The following is a 22859-nucleotide window of genomic DNA, read 5'->3' as shown; positions in this document are numbered from 1 at the left end:
CAGTTACAAAGATTTTGCCAATTTTTAAAGCATCATTTTATCTTCTTTTACTTTAATCTTAGCATTTGTTACTCTACCAGCATAATGCAAACCATCAATACATCTGAGCCTTCTTTTCTCTCAACTAATCATCTCTCCATATATTCAATCCCTTTTGACTTCCTTTACAGAATTTGTCTTCAAGACTTTTCATCATCCTGCTTTCCCTCAGTTACTTTCAATTTGTCAGTATCATTCTTGATAAAACAAGATGCATTTGAGGAAGATGTTCACGATCACCAAATCACCAGCATTTTTAAAACTTATGAGTCCTATGCAACATCCAAAGAAAACGACACCCAAAGCAGCACACAATAAAATACACACAAAATTACTCGCAGACCATTTCAGCATAATGTTATCTTACATGATAACCAGGGGTTGGATGGGGCTGGAGCTCTCCGGAATGCAGCTCTGGGAGTGCGCAGCCCAGGGGGCGGGTCGGTTACATGACCAAGCCCTGCCCCCTGCTCCCAGCAGGCCTCAGTCAGTGCCACGAGGATGCCGAAGAAGGAAGGTAAGTCTGCCTACCTCCTCCTCTGCTTCCCCGGGCCCTGCTGAGGTGTGCCCCCCCCATACTGTGCTTCCTGGCGCTGCGGGGAACCGCGGCGCCCCAGGAAGCACAGCCACCCAGCCCAGCGCTCTGTATTCTTGGTGCTAGGGGATTAGAAGCATTGGCTTCTCTTATGTTCTTATGTCTGGGGCAAGGGATGCTCTGTATTCTTGGTGCTTGGGGGGGAGCAGTAGGAGGGCTTCTGGTGTTCTGGCCCCACTGCCAGACCTCCTGAGGGAACCTGGTATTTTTGACTGATGTGTGACACAGTGTATTTATCTTTTGTATATGGTTTCCCATTTGTGCTTAACTTACAATAGTAGGCTGATGCAGTGCTAGGGGCAGGCCTTCTGTGCTGCTGCTAGTCCACCAGTGGCTCTTAGCCACAAGGTATAGATAGGAACTCTCAGTGTGGGGCAAGTGATGCTCTGTATTCTTGGTGCTGGGGGGGCAGTGGGAGGGCTTCTGGTGTTCTGGCCCCACTGCCAGACCTCCTGAGGGCACCTGGTATTTTTGGCTGATGTGTGACACAGAGTGTTGAACTGGATGGGCCACTGGCCTGATCCAACATGGCTTCTCTTATGTTCTTATGTCTGGTGCAGTGATGCTCTGCATTCTTGGTGCTTGGGGGACAAGAGTGGGAGGGCTCCTGGAGTTTTGGCCCTGCTGGTGGACCTCCTGAGGGCACCTGGGTTTTGTCCAGTGTTTCCTCTAAGTGCAAGGCAGCTAACAGTTTTTTAGCCTCCAGCTCATACATTTTTTTCTTAATTCAGGAAAGATGCCTCCAGAGCAAACTAATTTATGCAGTAGCCAAATTGCTCACTCATAGCTTTAATGCCAGTCGCTCACAAAGGAGCATCCCGGGATGTGATATCAGAGTCATATGACAGGAAGAGGGGGAGCTGGACCATAACCAACAGACCGAAAGGGCCAAGGACAAGAAACAAAAAACAGTCATCAAGAGGTTCTGCTGATGTCAGGGGGTGTGGCCTTATGACACACTTCCGGTGATGTCAGGGGTGTGGCATATGCTAATGAGTTATGCTAATGAGCTCCGGCAGCTCTTTTTCTACAAAAAGTCCCCTGATGATAACTCAACTGGAGACTGCCCTTTTCCAGATCCTGCTTGGGGCAGAAATGAGGTCTGTGAGTACATAGAAATCTTTTGGGGATGCTGCTGTATCTTTGGTAACATCCCAAAGTAGACACAGCTGAGAAATATTTCACTTTATGACCCTGGACACAAAGTGAAGTGTCTTTCATTTTAATAGACTTTTTAGATCCCTGATTTAGGCCAGAACCATTCCAGTGCTTGCTGCTGCTTTATGTTTTACTGGATTTTATCAGGGTGCCATGTGACTAAAAATTCAACCAGGAACTATAACCTACAATGTATTTCCCTAAACCCAGTTTTCATTGTTAGATGCAAAAGCCTTGAAGGCTGAAGAGTCTGGGACTATGGAAAGACATGATAGAGTTTTATAAAATTAGGCATGGGTTAGAGAGTGTTGACAATGAGATTTTTTCTCCCTCTCCTAAAATACTAGAACTCAAGGGCATCCAATTAAGCTGATGGGCAGTAGGTTCAGGACAGACAAAAGGAAATACTACTTTTCACAGAGAGTGATTAAGATTTGGAATTCACTGCCAGAGGATGTAGTGGTGGCCACAGGAACAGACAGCATTAAAAGGGGATTAGATAGATTCATGGAGGATAGGTCTATCAATGGCTACCATAAAGGAAACCTCCAAGTTCAGAGGCAGGCAGTCTTTACTTATTGGGTTCTGTATGAATGCGTCACAGTAACCAGTTTATCCTAAATATTTGTTCTGATGTAATTAGCTGCTAACCAGTACATTCCACTCAACTTTTTAAAAACCCTCTTGAAATCTTCTTCAGGGTATTCTCAATGTTTAGAAAAATCCATTCTGAAGACTCAAAGGGTGATACCAGCCAACAACTTTCCCATCTATTTCCTCCAGGGGAATTGATCTCTGCAGTATATGTAGATCAACTGTAATTCTGGGAGAACTCCAGGCCTCACCTTGAGGTAGGTAACCATAACAACAACAGTTTTACAACTGGACAGAGATTAGCAGACTACTTCATTCTGAAATGCATATAGTACCATGGCTACTATATTCACATCAGTAGTTTAGTATTTTCCTTGTATGAATGCAATACAAATCTTACCGTAGATGGGGATTTTTCTAAAAAGATTCTTAAGAGAAGGGTTAGCTCTTCTGAACATGTTCTTGAGCTCATCAGAGATACCAGCAGATCTACCAATACTTCCTGGCACACTGAGAAGAAACATGATTTGCTGTAAGTTAATGTGTATTAACCAAACAAACAATGGCCCAAAAAAAGCTACTGAGATTGGTCTTTTGATCTGCAGCCTCACAGCACAGCTTATAAACTGCTCTCACAGGCTGATAGCGGGCCCTGTATTTCTGGCTAAGTTTCTTCCAAAAGCCAGGAAAACTTATGTTGCAGCAAAAAGTGCTGAAGGCAAGAAAAAAGTAAAATACTCTGATTTGCCTGCAGAATATAAGCATTTTGAACTGCAGACAATTATCATATTATCCTACTGCAATGAAGTACTTAGCAAAAAAATACAGCAGTGGATTAACTGACTGGGAACAACACAGCCATAGTATTTTATAAACCTTGTGTTCAGAATATTCCATTTTAACTACTATATAAGTTCCCCCACCCACACAGATAAAATAAGGTACAGAATATTTGTACTGAATCATTGGAGCATTAGCAAAAAGTAAGAAAGGGGCTTGAGATTTAATCCTTTAAAGAACCAGAAGGCAATACACAAGTCACTTAGCAAGAGTAATTCTACAGAACTCTATGAAACTGCCTCAGAATGCGCTGTCTCTGAACTTCCTTTTGGCATTACTAGAAATGTCAGTATAGCTTAGAAGCCATGTACTATTTCCAGTATTAGGAACAAATTTGCTCGAACATGAAGCCTGAGCACGGTGGCAGTATAAAGACAATCTCATATCTACAAACTTCGTTTTCACATATCTTGTTATGGATCACAACAGTAAAATACTATGGTGATCTTTAGTAATAGATACACTACACTGTACACATAGGCCTCATTGTCCATTCTACACCACTTCAGACTGTAGGTGGGGGCCTGCATAACTAAACATAAAAAAAAATCAAGGAAATGGTTGGCTAGAGTTTTTTTGCCCTGTGTCAAGAGAATATATTTTGATGTAATTTGTATGAGAGAATATTTTTATTTGATTGGCCACATACAAAGTGAAGGGGCACAACCCTGACACAGGACTACAGCTTTACTAAGAACAATTTTATAATGTTTAACCACAGGTATCAAACACATGTTTTCTTCCACCTCATAATTTTGAAAGACTTTCACTACTATCTAACTTCTTTCTCTCTCTCACACACACACACTATATATATATATATCCCACTTTTCCTTTTTTGGAAACCCACAGTGGATCCTAACAAAGATCCAAGGTAGACACAGACAAGGCCAAGACTTGCTTAGTTTTATGCACTGCGAGAAAAGCACAAACACTTTGGCCACCCCACAGTCAAAAAACATAGGACAGTAGAGTAAAAGCTCAAACAAAGTTTGAAGGAAGGAAGGATACCAAAATGCAAACTTATAGTAATGAGATTCATATCCTTGCACTTCATTATTCAAGCAGTGACCAAAGAAACTATGTATCATTCACTGGGTTATGCAATATGAAGAGAATCCATTTACTTGGAAATGCTGATAATTTCCATTTGAGTTACCCTAAACAAGAATGCATGGAATCAATTATTCCTAAAAAGAGCCTAGGTTTCTTGTCAAACCACCACAGGGTAGATGTAGGACCACAAATACACTGCCCTACCATGATTACACAGCTGTTGTTTTCTTTTAAAGGAAAAAGGATTTTTTTAAAACAAGCGATCTATGAATCTATACATCGCTTTACATTCTCAGTAATATTTTCAAAGTTTACAGAACTGACTTGTAAACTGACTGAACTCAACATATGGAGAAATATACTTTCCCCCCAATATGTATCAGAGCATACTGTGAGAAATGAGAGCAAAACTTAAATGTAGGCAAATGGAAGGCATAATTCGCTCAAGTCAAACACACATAATTCAATCAAAAACACATTCCACTAAAATCAGTCAGAAATGCTTGACTACGTTAGATTATGCAAGATTTTTCAGAACTTCCAAAGAACTCACCAGCTGCACATATTCATAAAGTTATTAATCTGAAGATATGCGCTACAGTTACTGTCCAAATGTTGGCATGCATAAAAAAGTAGACATTACTGTTAATAAGAACTCACCATGAAAGCTGCAATCTATCTGTGTCAAAATTTGGTGGAATCCTCCCAAGAGAGTCTTCACAGTTCCCTAAAAATATAAAGACTATTTACTGAGCAATCATAACAAATAACCATAATTCCCACCATGTGCTGGGAAAGTATGACTATAAAAATGGTCTGTCACTGAGGTGGCTGTAAACCAGTTCCACCTTCCTTTCCTATGTTTTACTCAGCTTTTCTTTCCCCTGCTTCCTTCTGTCTGCCATCTCAAATGCAGTTACCAGCTCCTTGCCCTTCCCTTTCAGGTGAAGCCCACCAAATGGTGAGAACATACATAGACTAATGGCCCTGTGGGAGTGGGGGAGTGTATAATGAGCAGAATTTGTTTCCTTCAGATCTTGGAAAATAGGTCTTTGCTTCTCTGAGTCATGACAATATAACTACCATTAAAAATGTATCCAATTCTACTTATTGCTAGTCTCTGCACACTGCATTCTAGAAGTTTGGTTTTGAGACCAGTTAAGAATAGCAGTCTCTGATTCTTTCTTTAGTGAGAAAGGTGTTGGTTGAGAGACATATGTTTAGGTTTGGAATGGGGGAAGGAGTTGAGGTAATGGTAGCTATCAGGAAAGCACTGACAGCCCTCCTATGGCTCTCCCTTCACTGAAAGGTTGTTCCAAACTACTCATAACCCTTTCCCCCACTGCTATCCAGCACTACCTTTTTCACCCACATTGGCAAAAAGGCTCAGGTAAAGATATCTGTAGATGCGTAGAGCAGTGTTCTAGAAAGTTCTTGATGATCAGTTCCTTGTAATGTATGCTTATTCATACCATACATCAAGATAATCGTAATTAAGGGTGGCACCTTAATTTTATTTACCTGCTGCATAAGTAATGTTGCATTCTTTTCCTTCAGCCTGACTACTTTCAAGAAACTCTGGAAGACATGGGTGAGTACATCTAGGCTTGGGCTGCCAACAGTGAGTAACTGTAATTCCAACATGCAGATTTCAGGGTATATTAGTTCTTCTTGGGTGATGTTTTCAGCTATGTCACTGCGAAAACTGGAATAACCATATGACCCTTTTTCTGTTTTAATGTCTGTTCATGGAAGAAAAGACACAAGGTTACCTTACTAAAATCCAGTTATTCAGTTACCTCCTAACTTACTTATATCTATAATAAAACAGTGGACCAGATTCTAAAAATGGCTTATGATAGACAGGAAAATATTCTGCCCTCTGTTCTCCCTGTTCAGAACAGAACAATTGGATTTGAAAGACTGACTGGAATGCTGAAGTGAGAGGGGAAAAAACCCTGAGAGGTTTAATGGTCAACCACCAACAGACAAAAAAGGGACAGGTTTGGAAGGGCAAAGGGATAGGAGGTATCCCGACGAGCCAGGGAGACCAGTAGGGCATATGGTGTGTGATTTTAGACAGGCAGGGTTTGGATGCTATTCCTTGATAAAAACAATGAATTGTTGAAACTAATTATTGTCTTTGATATGTTGAAAGAACAAACACTATAGCCATTAATAACAACAAACCTTGCAGCTCTAATAACTGTGTCAGCTATAAAACTAGAGTGGGAAGCCATTACAGGTCACGCTTACCAACTAAATAAACTTATGTGTTTTGTTACAGGTGACTCCCATGTTATCCTCAACCGAGATAACCCACTACACACTCTGCAGGATCCCGGCAAAGGGGTCTGGATTTGTAGCTGATGTGCTCTCTGGTTCAGGATTAAGAAATCTGTGTAGGTGTAAAAGACAACACACTAAATAAAAGAAATCCACTTTACTTCACAAACCTAAAGTTGATAGTGGATCTGGTATAGTAAAATAAAAGGAGGATGTGGATGGTGAAGTAGTATACAACTATCTAACCTGAGGGACTTGTTATTGGTGAATTGGTATAAAATAAAATAAGTGAAAGGTCTGGATCAGGGATTGTGACACTGCAATTAGAAGAAATTTGCAGAGGCGGATCTTCCTCACCTTTCCCTGTACTTGAAATTTGGGGGATGATTGGGGGAGCCTTGTTGATCAAGTGTCATACGGCAGATAGGGCAGCAACAGGAGACAGAACTAGGCAAAATATTTCCATCTCTTATAAAGATCATCCATTTTTGGAACATTTTGTATATTGAGCAGCTTATTTACCACGAATTGCTACTACACAAAGACTATTTTGCATCCAGATATTTCAGGCAAAAAACACAACTCTACAAACCTGCCTGTTATACTGTTGTACTGTTTATGATTCAAACACCACAATGCCAATACTAGAAATAATTCAGTCAGAATTCAGTAATAATAATAAACAGAGATGTGTTTTATGATCATCTACTCTTTTTCATGATAATCAAACAGAGGGAATACAGCGGCAAGAAGCTTCTGCAATCTAATAATAAGGACTTTGCAAGATCATAGGTGTTGCTGCCACCATATATCTTCAGTTCCTGGCTCTCACAGGCTACTTGGATTAACCAAAAGAGGACAAAAAGGAGCCACAAAAGATTAACTTGGGCATCAGCACTTATAAACAATTTATTAGACAGTATTTGAACAGGAGACTTTAATGCATTTGTAACCACGAAGTTCTCATCATGTTCTTGAGGAAAAAATTACTTCACCAGCAATTCTTCATTGCTGTGGAAACCTGACTCACTGGGATTTCAAGAAAACAGCTGATAAAAATTAATACATAGGCGCATCTTTACAAGTTGTCAAAACAAATCAGACTACCGGTTCAGTATATTGTGTTTAAATGGAAATATTCTCAAGCCCTAACTAAAAGATCATAAAAATTCAGACCGGCTGACGTATGGAATCCTTAACGTTCCAGTGGCAGATGCCGCACACGCACAAAAAAAGCCCCATGGTCAAGGAGCTTTCTGTTGTCTGGGGATCACACTCCATGCTGTGTAGGAGGAATGTTTCTCTGATCATAAGAAAGAACTGGGAAAACTACTTTGCCTTGGAAGCACTATGTAGGCATGAATGTTGCTGGAATACATGGATACATTTTATAAAATCAAAGTTCAGGCTTACCTTCATCCTTGCTTTCACTGTCATCAGGATTGCTTTCACTGTCTGCATCATAACCTTCCTCCTCAGCAAAAATATTAAAGCTACAGCACTGTGATTCTTCAGCTTCTTCAGATAAGTCACCTGGCTGAGGCACAGGCTCCTTTTCAGACTGATGAATCTGTGGTACACGCATCCCATTAAAAAGCTCCACAGGATAATATCTTGGTCTTCACAGGATATTTGGTTGCAGTAAAATACTGTCAAACGGAGCTAACTGGCAATATCTTCCTGGCTATATGTTAGTTTTAATATTTGCAGACTCCACTTACCACTACCTAGTTGTGTATATTATTTCACTTGTGAACAGTATTTACAAGTAACAAACCAGACCTGATTAGATCTGGAAGCACAAGGATATAACAATCCCAAATTTATGATAAGCTGCTGCAAGAAATTATCAAAAGTGAATTTAATGAATTAGAGATCTGCCATCAAAAATACCTGTTTTGTTTTATTGTGTATGCACATTTGCTTCTTTGACCTCTGTTGTTAGTCATCCATCCCTAATGCTCTTTTGCTTGCCTGCTTCCTTTCATTCAACACCCAATAGGCCCCTCCAGTCTATAAAGGCAGCAATGAGATATTCCACAACTTCTATTTTCACATTGACTCTGTATCTTCTACTCTCTGCCTCCTTCACTACAAGTATCTACTGGTGGTGGTGGTGGTGGTGGAAAGTGCCGCCAAGGTCGAGACTTAAGGCGTCCTACTAAGCACGCACTTTTTAACCAACAGCTGTCCTGTTTTCATCCTATCTTCTGCCCTGTTCTTACTTATACATCCCAGCTTCCAAGCTTCCATACCAACCCAAGACAACATACATTTATCAAACAGGAGGATCTCTTCTGTATGTACAAGGCTCCATCCTTGGCACTTCCAGTAAAAGGGCTTCAGTTAATAGACACAAGGCTAAGATTCTGACCAAGATCACTGCTAGTCACTGTACTGGACTAGAGAGGCCTGTGTGACCTGATTCAGTATAAAGTAGCTTCTTCACACTGTCCTACCCTAGTACAAGACTTCACCCATAAAGTCCTAATGAAAACTAAATAATTTGCAGAAATCTTATTGACACTTTCACCTGCTTCCGTGCCTACAGAACGTCTATAAACATTCTATAACATGCTATTTTTACCTTTTCCTTTTTCTCTTCAGAATGATCCAGATCAGCAAAACAGGTTCCCAGTGCAACACGAAGCAATGCATCAAACAAGGGTTTCACCAATTCAGTATCCATTATTCTAGATTTTACAAGCTGGTCCCTCATTTCAAGTAATATGTCTTCTACACAAACATTCTACATTAAGAAAATACAAACAATTATACTTACAAGTTTATTCTGGCTAATAAAAGTGGTAATAAAAATCAGTTACACTTGTCTCTCTGTTTGCATTCCTGACTCTTTCTGCAGTTAGTGAAACCAAAGAAAAACTTACTAGCGAAGTGGTTTGTGAGTTACACTCATGGTAGAGATCCCTGTGCCTATTTTAAGATTACATGCTTACTTTCTCTATAGAATTCACAAATTATATTTGTGTTTCAGACTCGAATGATAAAAGGGTTGGAACACTTTCCCTATGAGGAAAGGTTAAAGCGCTTAGGGCTCTTTAGCTTGGAGAAACGACGACTGAGGGGTGACATGATTGAGGTTTATAAGATTATGAATGGGATAGAGCAGGTAGAGAAAGAGGTACTTTTCTCCCTTTCTCACAGTACAAGAACTCGTGGGCACTCCATGAAATTGCTGAGTGGTCGGGTTAGAACGGATAAAAGGAAGTACTTCTTCACCCAAAGAGTGATTAACACATGGAATTCACTGCCACAGGAAGTGGTGGCAGCTACAAGCATGGACGGCTTCAAAAAGGAATTAGATAAGCATATGGCGCAGAGGTCCATCAGTGGCTATTAGCCACAAGGTATAGATAGGGACAAGTGATGCTCTGTCTTCTTGGTGCTTGGGGGGGTCAACAGTGGGAGGGCTTCTAATGTCCTGGCCCCACTGGTGGACCTCCTGATGGCACCTGGTATTTTTGGCCACTGTGTGACAGAGTGTTGGACTGGATGGGCCTTTGGCCAGATCCAACATTGGCGTCTCTTATGTTCTTACTCTTTAGAGCCTTCTAAGCCAGTCTGTTTAGAAATGAACAGAGAAAAGTGGCAAAACCTTGCAGCAAAAACTGAAAAGTCAGATGTGACGGGCATTCATGCCACATATTGTGACTCAACAGTATATGCCTTCAAGTTTACCATGGGACCTAAAGCCAGAACTCTACATTAGATTTATCTCCAGGTTTATTTTTCTTTTCCCAAGAGCTGCATTTCCAAGGGGCAGAACACTGAGGGGAGGAAACAGCTCTTAAATCCTTTCCTCCCTGGACATTTTCACACAGAAAACTACCACCCCAAGCCATTTTTATTTCTGCTGGTCAAACCAGCAGGGATAAAAAGCTCCTTCTCCTCCCCACCCCAACTTCATTCTTGTCCTTGAAAAACAACCCAGCAGCTATATTTGGAAAAGAAAAATAATTGTGTAAATAAACCATGTGTAGACCCATTCTTAATCTTCCTACGGGGATGAATTTCACAGTTTTCTAGGGTTTTCTTTTGTACTGGAACAGCAACATCCTCATTAAGAATAAAAGTCTACTACAAATCCTTTAAAATTCTCATATTCTGCTGCTGTTTTAATGGTATTCTCTACGATTAACTTTCTTGGAAGTTCAGTTTATGCAATTCCATATAGCAATGAACATGGAGTTCTAAAATCCCCAACAGTAGTTGATTCTGTTCCAATTTCTAAAACAGCTTTTAAATGACACTTCTGATGCAATAGTTTTATGAGTATCAATGGCATATTACCTGGAGAAGAAACTCCGTTTCTGTCTTCTGCTGGAAGTTATTTGCACTGTGTAAACAAATTGCTAGCACAGCTTCCAAAAGTCTTATACCGTGGAGTGACCATTCACTTTCCGACGTTAAAGCCTTTTTTGATTCTGCAGTGCCATCAATTGACATTTGTTCTGCACTAGACTGGTCACAAGAAATCCACTGAGGCTGTCTTCTGTTCTCAGAATTCTCATCAAGACTGTCATGATCTGACTGGCTCATCTCATTGCTCAGAATTATTTGTGATGAGACATTTCTGACAGAAGGCTCAGCATAAGAATCCTCAGTTAAACATCTACCATTTCCACTAGAAGATTTCTCCTGTTCACTTTGTTCCTTTGCTTCTTTTTTGGCAAGTTTCTGAATAATCATAGCTATTAGTCTATGACATACTTCAAAGCCACCAAGTCTATGGAACTGTCTTTGGAAAACAGAGCTGCCCAAATAGATCCAGCAACACATTGACCAAATATCTGCTGCCCTGTGGATATGTTCAGAGGAAGGCAAAGTAAGACTCTCTGGAGACAAGCATGGCAGCCTGTGGCTCAAAGGTTCACTAGCAGTACTATCATAACCTGAAGTATCTTCAGAGTCATTAGCTGAATCTCGATCTGCATCTGCTTCCTTACTGACACACAAAAAAGCAACACAAAGAAATATGTTAATTATGTTGATGTGTACATCAGGACTGGCTGATTTCTTCTTCTTTGGATAATCTTCTTTGAGGCAGGAATAAAATTTGCTCAAGCTTTGAGGCACATCTGAAGTAGCTTGCTGCCTATGAACCAAAACATCAAGATCTAATGCAGACCTTTTTTGTTCATTGTCTAAGCCATCTAGGTCAAGCATCACTTGGTCCGTATGCTGGTCTCCAAGACAAAATATTAATGTTTCAAATGCTTTCAAGGAGTAACTTCGTACACAGTCCAAGTAATTTAATTCAGTCATTTGATTCACTCCATTGCAGTTTAAGAACAACTCTCGTATAATTCTATAGAGAAAAAATAACATTAAGTTATCAATTGGTAAAACAAGGACAAAATGATAATATGTAGTTTGCCATTGTCTTTTGGCGCCTTTATTTCCTTCACTTCAATAGACAAAGTTCAGGCTACACTACAACAGAGTTAGAGGGAATTTAAACCAATTGAACTAATATTTTTAATGCTTTGGGAAAAAATAGCACTTCTAAATTTGGGATGAATTTGGCTTTTCACAGTAGACAAATCCTGTTTAGGTCTGATATTTCTGGAGTTAGCTATTAACTGAGCAAAACGTACTTGTGCACTTTAAACTGAAATAAACCAAAGCTCAAGTATTATTTAGAAGCAATATAAGATCTTTTTATTTGCTTTTGGTGACCGGGGTTAAGCTTTTAAGCATATTATGTTTTCGCTTGCACTTTTTTGCCCCTAGATCACGTCATACCATTCTGAATTCATAACTGACTCCTAATGCTAAGAATGGATGGGCACACTGAAATAAATCCTCCTTTCCATCTCACTTCTAGAAACTGCCACTTACTGGACCCAATATTATTGCTGGGGAGGCTCAATTTAAAGTATTGACTACCACATATGATGCCTCCTGTCTGCGAGACTGTCACTCCCCCTGCGCTCTTGCCATGACACCGTGCATTATGGCTTGCCTGGCTTTCTGCAAACTATGCAAAACTGAACTATTCAAGGCTTTTCTATACAGGCAATAGAGTAGCACTGTTACAAAAGGCTTCACAAAATTACTTGGATAAATTATTGGGGGCTATGGTCTGTGGGTTGGCCATGTTAACACTTACTTCAATTCTGGGTTTTTTTAACTTCTCGTTGAACCTACAACCCAAATCCTATTTAATTGTTTACTGAATGTCCCATTTTGCTGATTGCATTGATTCACTCTGTATAATACACCTTGAGTCCCAGTGAGAAAGGCAGATTGCAAATAATATAAATATATAAATAAAATTATTGTTAATTTGAGGGGATATCAGGATACTGCATTAACCAGGATAAATCTCATGTCCTGTCCTAGAGGGGACCAGTTTCATCTGATATTTGCAGCCTGTGGCCATTTAATTTTTATGCTAAATCTTATTGTTCCAAAAGAGATAGTTCAAGTAAATATGAAGCAGATTCTGGATCAGTTTTCCCAGGATCTTGATAGGTAGGCTTCTTTACCTATGAGTATCTGGAGTAGCAGTAACACACTTTAAATGAGTGCTATTCTACTTTCATAACTTGAAATACTGCAATTTATTATTATTATTATTATTATTATTATTATTATTATTATTATACTGCCCTTCTCCAAAGGACTCAGGCCAGTATACAACACTCAGTAAATTAAGCAAACAATAACAATGAAATACAATTAAAACAATTACAATTAGAACAGCTAAAAACAATATAAGTTAAAGCTTGTTCAGATGGCATTGACTACCAGTTTACACCCTTCTCCTAGAGGAGAGGGGGGAGTAACAGAGGCCAGGCTCAATGACAAAACATTGCTGTCCTCAACCATAGGCCTGACAGAACATCTTTGTCTTACAGGCCCTGCAGAACTGGACCAAGGGCAGATGCCACTAGACAGAGAGTTTCACCGAGCTGGTGCCAGAGGCTGAAACAGCTCTGGTCAAGGACAGCTGGATCTCTTTCAGGCCAGGGATCACCACAAGATTTTGCGCCTCTTTGGGGGGGGGTATACCAAGAGAGGCGGTCCCGTAGGCACATTGGCCCCAGACCATTTAGGGCCTTGAATCTGATCCAATATTCATCCTGGAATCAGTGCAGCTGGTGAAACACTGGTGGGATATGTGCTGTCAAAGGGTTCTCCATAAGGGCCTGGATCTCTGCATTCTGGACCAGTTGTATTTTCCAGGTCAGCCTCAAGGGTAGAACAAGTTACAGTAATCTAACCTGGAGCTGGCTGTTGCATGGATTACTGTAGCTAGGAAAAAGGCAAGACAGGATTGTCTTGATTGGTATAAAGCCACCAGCATTTCAGGGTGTGATAAATGACATGTGATCTGAGGGTAATTGTTGGCCAGAAGCAACTTAAACCAGCATTCTAGTGTCTTCACAACATTCAAGGCACTGGTTTTAGCCTATAAAACATGAAACAGCTTGGGCCCTACCAAAGAGATTATGTTCTTCCCTAAATCATATCACAGTCCTAAAGATCAGCCAAGACCATAGTAGGGGTCACACAGGTGTGAGAAATGACAATTACATCATACAGTTAGTAATTTTCAGTAGTCTTCCTTTGGAAGCTGAAAGCATGAAACCATCTGGGAAAACCAGGTTTCTTGGTCAACACAGCATATTATAACTCATATTATGGATCTTTCTTACGTCCTTCTCCCCAAAGCAGTCATTTTCATCCCTAGAGAAGTTTACTCTGAAGGTTGCAGAACCAGTGTGTCTAATAGCCACATAGACTGGGAGGATGGAGTAGGAAAGGAACAAAACTGCTGCCGGGGGGGGGGGATCTACAACTATCAGCACCTTCCACTGCCAGATGGCATGATCCAACCCAGTTGCTAGCAATGTTTTTTACATTTTTATAAAACTACTCTGCACACATTCATATGCCATTGGTATATCAAGTCAGTATTGTCTACTTTGACTAGCAGTGGCTCTCTAAGATCACAAGTAACAGTATTCCATGTAAACTACTAATTATTTTAATTAGAAATGGTAGAGTCTGACCAGTGACCTTCTGTATGCAAAGCAAGTGCTCTGGCACTGAGCCAATAGCTCTCCTCTAAATTAACAAATTGTAAAATGAATAAAAATTCATTTTGCCTGGATTATAACTATGTGTTATATAATGATTGTCTTTAAATAACTAAAAATGAAAATACAAAATAAGATGGAATAAGAACCCAAGGAACTGAAGAGGCTCTTACAATGGAAGTACAAACCAGCAGAGGAAGATAGTATGTTAACAAAACTACAACTAAAGTGTTTATACATATGGCTCTACAGGAAGCAAAGTATAAATTGATTAGCCATGGGCCTAGAACATCAGACCATACATGCAATGGAATCCTCTGCATATCTACTCAAAAGTGCTTTTTCGCAAGTAAGTGTGCATAGGATTGCACCCTTAATTCATGAATAATATAGCCCAATGCTGGAAGGATGTAGCTATGGCGGCTGAATCCAATCTCCCATGGTATAATTTTCCTGGAATTAAGAAACCTGCTATCAGGTCCTGAAAATAAGTGTACAGCTGAATATGCATTCCCCAATGAAGGACTCTAAATGGATACTCCTAAACTTTGTTGCTGTAGACAGTCCTTTGTCTAGGCATCAAGAGTATCTAACAATCAAAAATGTTCCAGCTATTAAAGGGATGTTACACACTCTCTCCACTCTCTGTAATACTGTGGACAGATTCATTGTGGCGTGTAGAACTAACCTGCCATGTTCAGGTAGCAAGAGTCCAAGATAATATTCATGAAGCAATGTTTTTATTTTATGTTATTCCTATTGTATCTGAAGACAATCCATATGGGTTTGATGGGATCATTCTTTATTAACTCATTTTAAATATATTATTCACTAATTGGCTCAAAATACTTTTAACATATTTTTCTGAAACCAAATTTTATATCTTTGGTAGCGGCTATTAAGGGAACCTCCATGACTACAGGCATTATAAACTGAGTATCAGTTGATGGGGAAGGCACAAGAGTAGTGGAGTGCAGTAAAGTTGTCATCTTACAGGTCTCCTAGGGCATCTGGGCTTGCTATTATATGAAAGAGGATGCTGGAGTTGATGGATCTTTGGTCTGATCTGGCTGGACTCTTCTTATGTCCATAATATTCTTGATTTTTTAAAATGTTTGTATTGATCATAAATACTACACAGTATGGTTTTCAAATTATTAATATCTTGGATCCAAAGGTGCCTGTCTGCATGCGGAAGGCGTCTTCCACTCAAAGAAGCTGCTTTTCATATCATGCTAGAACACAGAAAGTTAAGGTAAATCCAAAGATGTTCTTCCACTTGCACAAGAGCTTGAGCAACCTCTTGCCCAAGTTTAAACATAAGATCCACTATACAGCCTATTATAATACTGTATAAGCTCTTGTACAAGCTGTTGCACAAGTGTATACAAAACAATGCTAGCAACTATTTGTATTTTGCTCACAGTCCACAGGGTTGAATGTAATGGCTGGGGTTTTCGTCATTTTTCTGTGTAACAAAGCAAAAAGTGACAAAATCTTTCCCTTAAAAGTAGACAAGGAAACAAGGAATTGCGAACGAAGATTTTATGTGAGATGAAAGAACTGTACCAGATTTTCAGTTTTAAATCAGTATGCTACGGAATTATTGTTTTACTTTTGTGGGGCAAGATCTAACACCTCCCTTATCACTGTGTGAAAAAAGAAACCATACACAAGCCTGTGCTGGCAAGGATATTTGATCATTCCACACCTCCAGAGAGCTCTCAGACCTTCCAGTGTGGTGCTTTTGAAAGGCTTGGAACTATAGCCAGAAAGGGAGAGGATCTACAGAAAGTCCTTAGACGAGCAGAAGCAGCTTAGCACTAGCCTGGTTCCAACCCAATGTGTATGTTTGTCAAGAGACATACCTTAAAATTCAAATCATTGTCAAAACCCTGCAAGAGCACCTCTGCTCAATTTCCATTCAATTCAGAAGGGCTCATATAGCAGTTCCACACTAACCCTACTAAAAAAATAATGGAAGCTATTCAACTGCAGCACTTGTTAACCAGTGCCCATTACCTAAAGATGGACATTTGTTCTTTAACGACATCCATAAATTTCAAGCCAACCTTCCAACTTGCATAAGGGGTAGAGGCAGAAAATGTACAAAACATTTCTTTATGGCACAACAATGTTGAAAATCAACAAACCTGGATTTAAACAGTGCAGGTAGAGTCTGTAAATAGATCTGGAGCACTTCCAGTGGCAAACACCTTCTGCGGCAGCTGCCTACCTGGCTGAGGGCTGCAGCAGCACCACCTAGCTGCTGGGAGTAATGAGCTAATTCAACACCTCTCTGAAGCACTGGGTTGAATATATAATTGTACAGTTTCCACTGAACGACCTGGTTGCCTTTCTGGATCAAATTGCAAACGTGACTAGCTATCTGCACGCAACGCAGCTGATCATCTCCCTCAAAGACGAGACTTTGGTAAGCCTCCAGGGCATCCCATTTCAGCAGCATGTCCTCAGATCCTCTGCTAGGCAAAATTCCTTGAAACCTATATGGAGCTGAAGGACTTGATGAGGATACCACTTCAGCAGCATTCCCCTGCAGGACATCATCTAGTTCGGCAATCTGGTCAGAGTCAATGGTACAAATGTTGCAGGAGGCCTGCGTCAGTCTCTGAGGAACGTCCGCTCCACCCAGTTGGTCCAATATGAACTTATTAAGTATGCTTAGTATGTGCAGCTGAAAGTTTTTTAAGACCTGTGATCTGAAAGAGTGAAGCAAGGGGATAATTACAGACTTGGGGTCCATGCAACAACATATCCCAACATTATGGACACCAGATAGGAGCTGAAAACATGTGCTACCAAGAGAAACTTGTTGCAGCAAACGCAGACACTGATGAGCGCAAACAGCAATGCAACAGCACCTGTCAGGGTAACGAACTTCCCCATCTGCCATTTCCTCAAATGGGTTCTTAGAGACTTGGTTTTTAAAAGCAGAAACTGGCAGCCCCGAGAGGTCTCTGTGGTGATGCATGAAGTGAGAATACTCACACCGCCTGTGTCGTTTTCTTGTACACACTGACTGATGGAGTTGTTCTGACTTCACTTTTTTGATAGTGCTAATTATTTTCATGATGCTGTTGATTAGGGCTCTGAGATACTCTGAGACCTCTGTGTTTATCTCCGAGTTCCCAGCGACCAGTCTTTCCATCTGCAGCACTGCGCTTTCAAATAGTTTGAACCCCTGGTGTTGTATAAACTCATGAACCAGATCCATCGCTTGACTAAAATAAAGTGGATTGGAAGCTGCACTCTGAAGGCAGCAGATCAAAATTTGCAGAACTCCTCCTATACACTCTGGCAAAAGGAGGGCTCTGTGACAATATCTTGAAAAAACACTGTCCTCCTGAACCCCCTTCTGTGAAGGTCTCCTTTGTTTTGAAGCAAAAGAATCACACAGTTTTTCCAGCAAACATTTGGTTTTTAAAGCTGCTTTAAGTAAATCAATAAGATTTTTTCTCAAATTGCCAGGCATGGTCTCAGCATTGTTAACATCCATAGCCATAAGATGCAATACGGTCCTAAAAAGCATCCTCTGAACCAGAGCAACTGATTCCTCGGTCCAGCTCGAGGAAACAACTTCATTTTCTGCAGCACAGCTTGCATTGTAACAGTCTGCAAGTTTGGACAAGAGTTCCGTTAATGTGGATATGACATTTGCTGCCAGCGCAGGCTTGTGGTTCAAGGCAGTATCAAACTTACATATTTTTTCCAGCAATGACAACAAAATGTGACACAAATCAAAGGGAGAGTTCTCACGGTTAATAGCAGATGATGCAACTGGCTCACTCAAAGTTTCAGTTTCCTGAACAGGAATGATCTGTTTGGAGTCTTCTATATTCTTTCTACTAGAATTTTGGACCTCCTCAGCTTCTGGAAAGCTACCCCTACCAGAAATGTATTGCTCCTTAGGTGGGTTTGTTAGAAAAGGCTGAAGGAATTGGGACCTTCTGTGTTTCATCATTACAGAAGTCTTCTCATCTGAATTGCCCTCTGAATCGGAGGTGGATAGCTGGGATTTTCTTGCATCCCTCACAGAATAGCGGTGAGTGGTCTTGCGCTGACGTCTGCTTTTTCGGGAAGAATTTAATTTTACAGAAGCCTGAGTGGGTAGATGACAGCTTTCTTCTACATTTTGTTTTTCCTGAGCAGATTTCAGAGAATTTAGATTCGCCTCTTTGGTCAAGCATATATCAACAGAAAAGGGCAGATCAAAATCTGTTGGAAAAAGAGAGATACTGTCGGTATTCCACAATCAGATAAACTTATTTACTTCATGTATATGTAAGCTCCCCCCCCCCAAACAGGGACCTAGAGCAGCTTACACTGTTCTGCTTGCCACCATTTTCTCCTTAAAACAACCCAAGGTTAGGCTGAGAGCATGTGACTGGCCCAAGGTCACCCAGCAAACTTCCATGGCAAAATAAAGATCCGAACCCAGGTCTCCCAGATCCTAGTCTGAAACTCTAATCTCCATACCAGCTCTTCTATTCAAGCCATAATCTCTATTGCTAAGTATTCCATCTGAAAATCAGGAACTTACTTAGTGTTGCTTTTGGCATTTCATAAAATAAGAACATAGTGGAAAGCAGTTGTGCTAGCATAAGAGAGATGGACTCGCTAATATCTGTGGATTTTCCTTTTCAGCCACAGCCTCATGTGCAGTGTTCCCTCTAACCTGAGTTAGTGCGAGCCAGCTCACAGTTTTTTAGCCTCCGGCTCACAGGTTTTTGTGTCTGCTCAGGAAGGATGGCTCCAGAGCAAACTAATTTATGCAGTAGCCGAATCGCTCGCTTGCAACTTTAATGCCAGTAGCTCACAATGTAGAATTTTTGCTCACAAGACTCCACAGCTTAGAGGGAGCATTGCTCATGTGTCACATCCCACTCTATCCACAAGGCTTCTCTGATCCCCAGAAATCAAACCGGGGTGGGGGTGGGGGAGACTGCAGTAGAAAAGCAGAAGTGGCAAAGACCCATTCTGTGAACGGAGCTCCACTGACAGCCCTTAGGACCCAAACTATATTTTTAAATAATGTGTCAATTTTGCAGATGCATATCTTCAATAAAGTAAAGAATAACTCACCTATTGCCTTTTCTTCTTGTACAGGTATTTTCCATACCAGCGGCAGAAGAGAGAGGAGGAGAGTAAGAAGGTCTTCTCGACAGGTCAGCTCCTATGTAGGGGAAAGAAAGTTGTTTATATTCCATGTTTTTATAGATATTTTTAAATAACAGTTACATATTGTCATCTACAACAGACACAAAAGTTAAAGTTTCTTTGCTTTCATTTCCAGAGCTTTCTGTACCCACTGCTCCAGAATGATACATGAATAATCAAGTAAAGTACTAAATTCAGCTGCTAAACACATTCCCCAATGACTGTCAGCCCTGACAATCAACCAATCTAATCTAAAGGCAAGAGAGTATTTAGCATATTCTTGCTGCTATGAAGCTTTTCATGCTGAAAGAATTCATCACTTGTAGGAGAATACTATCATACGGAATAAATAAATCATCCCTGCTAGCCTGAAGAGACAAAGATGAAGCAAGAAGTAATTGAAATGTTTAGTTAGTGTACCATATTGACTCCATAAAAATTCATTTAAACAAACTTAAGGTATATTTCACACAAGCCAAGACCAGCTTAAAGAGTAATGCTGCTGCTCTGAAACATTTCTCTTATGTTAGTCTTAATACTATTCTTATATGTGTGGAAAACAGAGCAGAGTCTTCCACCGCTATTCTTAATGGGGGCAATGTGCCCCCGGCCTCAGGAGCTGATCTACAAATCTTGGGGAACCATTCACAGTTTTTGGAGACAATTTGGGATTTTAAGCAGCCCATTCTCACACTTGTAAGAGCTTCGGACAACAAGCAAAGGACAGTGACTTTATACTGTTCATCCCACATTGATGATAAAATCCCAAATTTCTCCACCAAGCTCTTTAAAAAGTGGCACACAACAAATAGGAACCAAGCCTAACATTAAGGCCCGTCAAGCACAAGGATCTCATTGAATTTATGCCTGAGATCTGTGCACTGTATGCATGTAGAATAAATATAAAGCTGCCCTGCCTGGAGTGCAGTTTTTTGTCCTAAGTTTTTGTTTACTTGTTATGAAATTGCCTGTCACCTTAGATCTTCTCAGGGCCTCCTCCTAGTGAGTCCTTACTTTGAGCTCAACCTTTGGCCAGAGAATGCACATCATTTCTTCAGTGGAAGCTCCTGAGTTATGCATTAGCCTTACCGGGGAAGTATTGAGGGCCCCTATGCTGCTTGTCTTTCATAAGAATTGTAACGTTGTCCTTTTTAGGTGAGCATTTTTCCAGTTAATTTCATAAGAAGGCTATTATTTTAACGGAAAGCTTTACAGCCGTGTTTCTCTTGTCTTTTTAAATTTTAATTATCTGTTACCTGCAGATCCTGTTGTTTTGTATGCATTGTTGGTCAGTGGGAAAAGTGGCAGATAAATATTTTTTAAAATAAACAAATAAACAATGAAAACACTATGTACTTCAGGAGAGCAGTAGTGGATTAAACATTAAGAGCCACTGATCTAACCAATCACCCACCTGAAGCTCTGCTACAGTTAAGGAGTCATTACAGTTAAAAGAAATCTATAATATTTTTCTAGAGGCACAGGACTGGAAAAGTAGCTTTCATTCAGTATCCACAGTCAAAGTAATGGCAGATGCATTTTAGCCAGTTTGATCATTTAACAAGCAGACACAAGCCAACTCACAGTCTTTTCAAATTCTTTCCAGGTGTTGTTACTGCAGTATTTTCCATGGTAAGTATACTTGTAGCTGCTTATGAATCTCTAAGTGTGTAGTAGAGGTTAAAATGTCAGACCAGGAATGGGAAGACCTTGGTTCACTCTGTCATGGAAGTCAATGGCCATGCAATCCCAAACAGAATTATAAAACCACTGATTTAGAAGGATTTAGAAGGGTGCAACTCTGTCTAGGATTACACTGTGGGTTATCTTGGGCCAGGCACTCCATCTCAGCCTAACCTAACTTGCTCTTGGGAAGCGGGGAGGGGGGAAGTCAGGAAGACCCTGCTGACAGCAGGCTAGCAGCAGCTGTGTTCCATCTGGGCTAAATTTGTTTTCTTTTACCTACAGGTAACTATAAAAGCTTAGGCATGTCCACAGGCATCAGCCAAAAGGCAAAAACCTGTGCCTTGCAGCAGTACCTTCAATGAACCATTTGTTGAATCTCAGTAAACTTGGGAGATATCATTGCTCTGTCTGTCTATATGGCTTTGAGTTCCTTTGGGGAGAAAATACCTCATAGTGTTGTAGCGAGGAAGCAGGTTCAGAGAACCACTTCCACTGCCCTTAGCTCACAGGAATGGCAGGATAAGACAGAGAGGCAGACCTAATTAGCTACTAAACAGGCCCTTCTCCCTTGATTGGCACAAGCAGAAACTCCACCCAGTAGAAATCTGATTAAGAATAGGGAGGAGAAAAGAAGCAATCAGCATGTAATCAAGTACTCCTCCTGGCCCATTTCAGAACCAAAGCAGACAAACAGTGTTGTGTTCTCTCATATCCTTTAAACTCCAAGTCCTGTGAAAGACATGGAGTCTTCCAAAGCACTCAGAGCTCTCTGGATCAGGGGTGGTATCTGGAAGTCATTTTGTTACAAGCTTATTAATCTACCAAAGACATTACAAATCAAACAAGACCTACTATACATTGACATTTACAAAAAACATTATATTACCTGATCGATGATGGAATTAAGTTTAGTAAGTAAAATAAATCCACGACCTTGGACGAGGTACTGTCCAAGTGCTTCTATGTGTGTTTTCTCCTCTTCTTCCTCCCTGGCCTCTGCCCTTTGGTCCACTGCATTGCAAAGGTGGCTGACATCTGACAAAAATTCACGTGCCAGCGAGTTACTAGCACTGCTCATGTCTGAGCTATTTAAAAAATTAAGAAAAAAAAGGTTAATTATTTTTTTAATCTCAGAATTAACCTGTTTTCCAGGAATCAGCTTTCATACAGTTCTGGAAAACTAAGAACTGCATGAAAAGTTTCTACAGGCTACCAATAAGAAACACTGGATCTGTGTTCATATAGGAGCAGAGTTACAAAGAAACAAAAGCTGAAGTATATACTTACAGGTGATTAACAGCACAAGAATGCATTAATAAATTTTAACCCGTAATAAACCCCATGTGGAATGAGATAGG

At 40.4% G+C, this 22859-nt stretch overlaps 1 protein-coding gene across 1 annotated transcript in view; it reads right to left on the bottom strand.

Annotated features, from left to right (window-relative positions):
• Positions 1-22579, bottom strand: part of LYST (lysosomal trafficking regulator) — a 143177-nt gene extending 120598 nt beyond the window's left edge. The window contains exons 1-9 of the mRNA XM_015419814.1: positions 22388-22579; positions 19741-19831; positions 16791-18873; positions 10880-11897; positions 9156-9317; positions 7982-8138; positions 5804-6024; positions 4943-5009; positions 2787-2896 (exon numbers count right to left, since the gene is read on the bottom strand). Of these exons, the coding sequence (XP_015275300.1) occupies positions 2787-2896; positions 4943-5009; positions 5804-6024; positions 7982-8138; positions 9156-9317; positions 10880-11897; positions 16791-18873; positions 19741-19831; positions 22388-22579 (4101 nt within the window). The remainder of the gene's footprint in view (positions 1-2786; positions 2897-4942; positions 5010-5803; positions 6025-7981; positions 8139-9155; positions 9318-10879; positions 11898-16790; positions 18874-19740; positions 19832-22387) is intronic.
• Between the last annotated feature and the right edge of the window lie 280 nt (positions 22580-22859).

The sequence above is a fragment of the Gekko japonicus genome, unplaced genomic scaffold (genome assembly GCF_001447785.1).
Source record: "Gekko japonicus isolate JY-2015 unplaced genomic scaffold, Gekko_japonicus_V1.1 scaffold315, whole genome shotgun sequence".
NCBI lineage: Eukaryota > Metazoa > Chordata > Lepidosauria > Squamata > Gekkonidae > Gekko > Gekko japonicus.
This window is presented reverse-complemented; position numbering and strand designations above follow the sequence as displayed.